The 6,000-nt window shown below is 39.2% G+C and overlaps 1 protein-coding gene across 1 annotated transcript in view; it reads left to right on the top strand.

Annotated features, from left to right (window-relative positions):
- Positions 1–6,000, top strand: part of Txlnb (taxilin beta) — a 48,547-nt gene that overhangs the window by 31,482 nt on the left and 11,065 nt on the right. The window contains exon 8 of the mRNA XM_076926920.1: positions 3,667–3,686. Coding sequence (XP_076783035.1) covers positions 3,667–3,686 — 20 coding nt within the window. The remainder of the gene's footprint in view (positions 1–3,666; positions 3,687–6,000) is intronic.

Raw genomic sequence — 6,000 nt, forward strand, 5'->3', positions numbered from 1 at the left:
CAGTTTCTCAACTCTGCCCATGTAAACTCCAGGAACAGCAGGAAGTTAAGGCCTCTATACTCATTTCTAAGACTGGAGCAAGAAAAAATAGCAAGGGCAGTTAGCATGGTTTCCTAGAGCAGTGGTTCTCAACCATCCTAATGTTGAGACCCTTTAATACAGTTCTTCATGTTGTAGTGACCTCCAACCATGAAAGTATCTCATTACTATTTCGTAACTGTAATTTTGTAACTGAATTGTAATGTAAATATCTGATATGTGATCCTCAAAGGGGTCAGAAACCAACAAGTTGAGACCTGCTATCCTATGCAGAAGTCACTTTTAGTGAGACTATATAAGACTGGTGAGTTGGGAATGTGTTTCTCACTTAGGAAAGCAGGGTTTGGCTTTCCGTTCTATAGACTGAAGTAATAGAGCAGCTGCCATAATTGGGATACAACTGTCGTGACTAATGGATTGTCACCAGATCAGTAAGGATGAGGACAGTGGCAAACATGGAATGTCAGCAGTATCTGACAGCACAGACCACAGACAAAAAACACTACTCAAGGGGAAGTTCAGGGAGTAAATTGTTTTAAAAGTATAATCATAGTCTCTAGACTCAGATATCACTTTCTTATCTTTAGATGAAGGAGAGCCCTCTACAAGAACTTTGAAAACAGGACTTACTTCCACATCAAGTCTCACAGTCATATTAAGAAAATTTCTAAACACAGTTCCTTCTGTTTCCTATTCCAATCAGGACTTAGTGGTCAGTTAGAGGAATGCATGAGGACCCACTTGACATGGCTCTGTGAGTATAGGCACTTGCTGCCAAGCTTGCTGATTCCCCAGATCCCATATGGTAGAAAGAACTGACTCCCAACTCTGGGAAGTTATACTCTGCCCTCTACACACCATGTGACATACATGTACCTCCAAACACAAGCAACTAAGAGTAAAAACAAAAAGTGAGCCTTTAGGCTCCTTTCAAGGTGATAGATTGCAGCAATTTTTGTTACTTTTAACCATGGAGTTGGTTTTTTTCTGTCCCGTGCAGGAAAATTACTGTGCATGGCTTTTGGATAGTCTATGTTTTTTGTAGTCCCGAAGTGAAAAAAGTGACTAACTCCTGTCAAACCAAACATGAATTGTGTCAGAATACTAATCAGAGGCCAACTCTATAGTTTAAATATCTTCTAATAAAATGAGAAGTATAGAATTTCAGTTAGAATAAGATAATTTTGGTGCAGGTTACCTAAGCAAGGGACAAGCCACACAAATTGTACTATCAATGTCCAATAGGAAAAAAGAAGAATATTAAAACTTGACCACTTGAGAGAGAATCTGAGAAGCTATGTGGTATCTGTGGAGTTGTTCAATGTGTATAGCATTTCATTTCAAAGCATGAAAGCATTCTAGAGATTGTCTGTAGAATAATGTGGAAATAATAATATTGGTCCATATACTTCAAGTGTGTAGGGAGATTAACTTTATGTGTATTTTAATACATTTTACTTTTAAATATAGCAAAATGAAAATAGTCCAATGGGAATAATCTAGTAAAAATAAAGAAGACAATAAAGCAATACCCAATTCTTGGCACAAAGTGTGCCAACCTGTGTTTGATCCATAGCACCCTTCCCACAAAGAGTCAGGAGAGGAACAACTCCTGAAACCTCCACATGCACTCTATGGCACAGGCATGCCATGACACATGCACATGCACACATGCATTCATGCACACACACATACACCAATGCTACATATATATATATAAAATATTTGTTTTGTTGTTGTCTCTACGTGCATAAGTTTGGAACATGAATAACAAATTCAGAGTCAATAATAATACTGGGTTAGTGTCATACATAGGAAAGAAATCAAAGCAATTGTTTTCTATTTCTTGCTATTGTTTAAACCAAGAGTGAAGCCAGATTTGACAGTTTGGTTGTGATCCTAAGTCTTTAACCCCTGAAGTATCACTCCAGCCCAGTGAGCACAGATTTGAGTTCTGTATTGCACTCGCCCTATGTGTTCTGTCATGGTTTGTCTGTTATATGAGCCTGAATCTGAAAACAGTCTTATGAGTCTGCCAATGTCTCTATGTCTGTCTCTAGTAATAAAGGACTTGGCTTTGCCTTTATCAAACAGCACAGAAAGCATCCCATGAGGGAAGGAATGGGGTACTTTAAGAATCTTTAATACCGCCTTAGAAGGGATTAAGTCACTGACTCCAACTGACCTCAATGGAGCCAGATAACAAACATATACAACCAAGCAATATCCAAATGCCCTTTCAATATTTATAGGAGATATTTATTTAGAAGATTGTTTTTGAGTCCTATTTGCTGTTTTCAGCAAATGTGTTTCATATACAGTACAAACACATATGCATTACTCCTGGGTCAGAGCATAATTTAAGATTACAGCTATTCATTAGCTTAGGTTGTAAACATTGATTACAGAGGAAACCCAGGGCAAGTAAGGCTCTGACTTAGTAATCTGCATCGATCATCCCCTGGTCGAGCTGTCATTGCCTTTGTCTTCCTATTAGGCGTGCAAGTCCCTCAAAGCAGGACCCACATGTCAAAGAAATGTCTTTATATAAGTGTGCATACATATGTTCAGTGACCAATAAATATTTGTAAAAATTATGGCATAAGAAAGCTATAATTGTATATTTTATAATTTTATTTAAAAAAAATTTAGACAACACTAAGTGGACTCATAGGTTTTAAAGAAGAGATTTCACACAAGAAGTCTAAAGGGAAAAAGCTGTGGAGAGGAATAAGAGAAACTGGAGGGGGAGGGAATGGCAGTGGATTTGATCAAAACACATTATATACATGTATGAAATTCTCAAATAAAAAAAGACAGACAGACAAGAAGGAAGGAAGGGGAGAGAGAGAGAGAGAGAGGGAAGAAAAAGCAAGAAAGAAAGGCATGTTGGGGATGCAAAGATGGTTGGACTCAGCATAGTGGCTTACCGTACAAGCCTGAGGATCTGAGTTTGAATTCCTAGTAGTCCAGGTAAAAGACAGGTGTGGTAACACAGGCCCTCTAGCTGCAGCACAAAGGGCCAGAGAGACAGGAAGATCTGTGGACCTTATTGGCTAGCCAGTACAGCTGGAATGTTAAGTTTTATGTTCACCAAGAGACCTTCTATTGAATGGTAAGGTGGAGAGCTAGAGAAGGAAGACATTTAACAGACAGACAGACAGACATAATTTTTAATGAAGAATTTTGTTTGTTTTTTCTTTTCTTTTTTTTTTTTCTTTCACACAGGGTTTCTCTGTGTAGCCCTGGCTGGCCTGGAACTCACTCTGTAGACCAGGCTGGCCTCGAACTCAGAAATCCCCTGCCTCTGCCTCCCAAAGTGCTGGGATTAAAGGGTGAGTGCTACCACTTAAATGGCTGTAATGAAGAATTTTAATCATGTTCACCAACCTAGGTTTGGTTTGGTTGACCTTGTAGTATATAAGATAACTACACATGACTAACACCGTACCAACAATATCTTTAATTCATTTTTCTTCTCAACTACTGAACAGTGACATGTTTTTGATTTGGGTTTTTTTTTTTTTGGTTTCCTTTTGTTTGTTTGTTTGTTTGTTTTGTTTTTGTTTTTCTGGAAGCAATCAGAGAGCAGCCCCCAAATAGATGTACTCTTTCCTCTGTTTACAGCTCACTCTCTACTCGGGAAGGTTTGAGGAGTTTCCAGAGCACACTGACAAAAAGCAATGAAGTCGTTTGCTACTTTCAAGCAGGAAATGGATATAGGTGAGTATTTCCTATCCATGAATGTTGACCATTTGTGTGTTGACAGGCAGGGTCTTTGCATTCATTTTGTCTCTGGCTAAGATGCTCCAGTGCATTTCACATGTGATGCAATTTTTATAGGCAGGAATGAGACTTTCAGTGGAATTTTGTCTTTTCAAAAAATTTCCAGTAAATAAATCTGATCAATGGTCCCAAAATACTAGGACTACATTCTCACTAAGATGAACAATACTTTTTTTTTTTTTCTCGGTAGCTAGCTTTAAAAGAAGCTAGTGTTAAGTGTAAAAAGGCCTAACCTCCTTATGGTTTAAAAAAAACATTTAAACCTAAAAATACAACATTAGAGTTGATAGACCCCTTCTCATGTAATTCATTGATGGAACCCTGCATACAGAAGACAGAGAGAATAAACTTAAAAATTCTGCATTTGTAACTGTCCACAAGGACTCTTGGGCCATTTATGTACCTTTCTTGAGTTTTATTTTCTTATCTATAAACTGATTTTTTTTTTTTTGGCAGAACTCACAAAAATATAAAGTTCAAATAAATTAGTGCATTAAGAGTTTCTGCAGATCTGTCATAAATAAAAGGTACAAATATTATCATAGGACATAACATTAACATTTTATTCAGTTAGGCAGCTTCCTAATAGAAAAATCAGCATCATATATTTCTGCCTATGTGGACGACGGTGAAAGACTTGCCATAGGGGCCCTGATGACCTGAGTTTAGATCCCTGAAACCACGTGAGGAGAGGTACATCTGTGGTCTTAGAACTCCTCTAACAACATGGAAGGCAGAAGCAGTAGAACAGTCCAGAAGCTCCTGGGCCAGTTGGCCCAGCATGGAAGCATCAATGAGTCCACAAGAGGGACCCTGCCTCAAAACAAGGCACACAAAGATAACTGATTCCCTAAATTTTATCCTCGACTTCCACAAGTACAGCAGAGCATGGATGATGTCTACATGCACATCTATGCCACACGCACGTGCACACACACACAGACATAGACACACATACACAGACCGCACACTTGCTATGTAGACCGGACCTGTCCTTGGACCTCACAGAGGACTGTTGCTCTGCTTCCTAAGTGCTAGGGATTAAAATTGTGTGTCTCCATGCCTGGCTATGTGCTTGTTTCTTGAGCAACAACGTCTGAGGTACACACTGAGGCCAGAGGCTGAGCCCAGACTATAATTTTTTGGTCTAAAGGACACAGATGGGCCTTGACGGATTGTTGGATCCCATGGTACTAGATCAGGCATTTGTCAAGTTTAAGAGGTTAACTTTAATAATTTGGTACAAGATTCAGACCATATTCAGAGTTACACAACATGCATCCCGTTTGTTGGCATTGTTTCATTTTGACCAGGACTACAGAATGAACCTTGTCTCAAGATACTTGAAATAAAAATAAAAAGAAACAAGCACCTAGGTGTGGCTTGTGAAAGGACATAATACATGACTAAGAGTTTTATCCTTCACTTTACACAATCAGAGAAGAGCTCTTACAATAAATAATAGCCAGTAATCTACGCAAAACAGAGTATGAATGTAACCCACACATTCATTTTTGATAGAAAATGAGATATCTCTAGCCTGACTCATTTGTTAATCCACTTAGATATTAACACATGTCCTTGACTATGCAGCTCCAACCCTGACCAGCAGATTAAGACTCGGAACAACCGGTCCTTCTCTCAGCAGTTTCTCAGGATGCTTAACAGTTGTGTAGTCAAGATGGCGAGCCCGCCAGCCCTTCTCGGGTGCAGCTTATAAACCCTGTCAGGAGCCCGTGAACTCATGTCACGTATCATCTCTCCATAGGCTCGTGACATCTTGCATAAGATCAGGCCACCTTGAAACACAGCCTTCACACCTAATAAGGACTTGTTTATCACTCGTGGAGGCCCTCGGGTGGCCATCGCCATCTTGGGGCGAGGTTCTTATGGCGCCTAAACATTGACTCTCAGTTTTCTCACTTATAAAATGGGGATGAAAGTGGGGTATTTCTCTTGGGACTATTTCAGAGATGATATGATTGTGTAACCATCACCTCCTGTGAGCTCACCTTCAACTACAAACATGAGCAAAGAAAAGGTGGCAAGCAGCTTTTGTGCACACACAAATTATTATCTGCAGCTTAATGCCCCAAATCAATGTTAACTCTCTCAAGGCGACAGCCTTTCAATGTGATAAAGTACATTATTAAATTGCAAGCTTATTTACAGGTC

This window comes from Arvicanthis niloticus, chromosome 28 (genome assembly GCF_011762505.2).
Source record: "Arvicanthis niloticus isolate mArvNil1 chromosome 28, mArvNil1.pat.X, whole genome shotgun sequence".
In the NCBI taxonomy this organism is placed as follows: Eukaryota; Metazoa; Chordata; class Mammalia; order Rodentia; family Muridae; genus Arvicanthis; species Arvicanthis niloticus.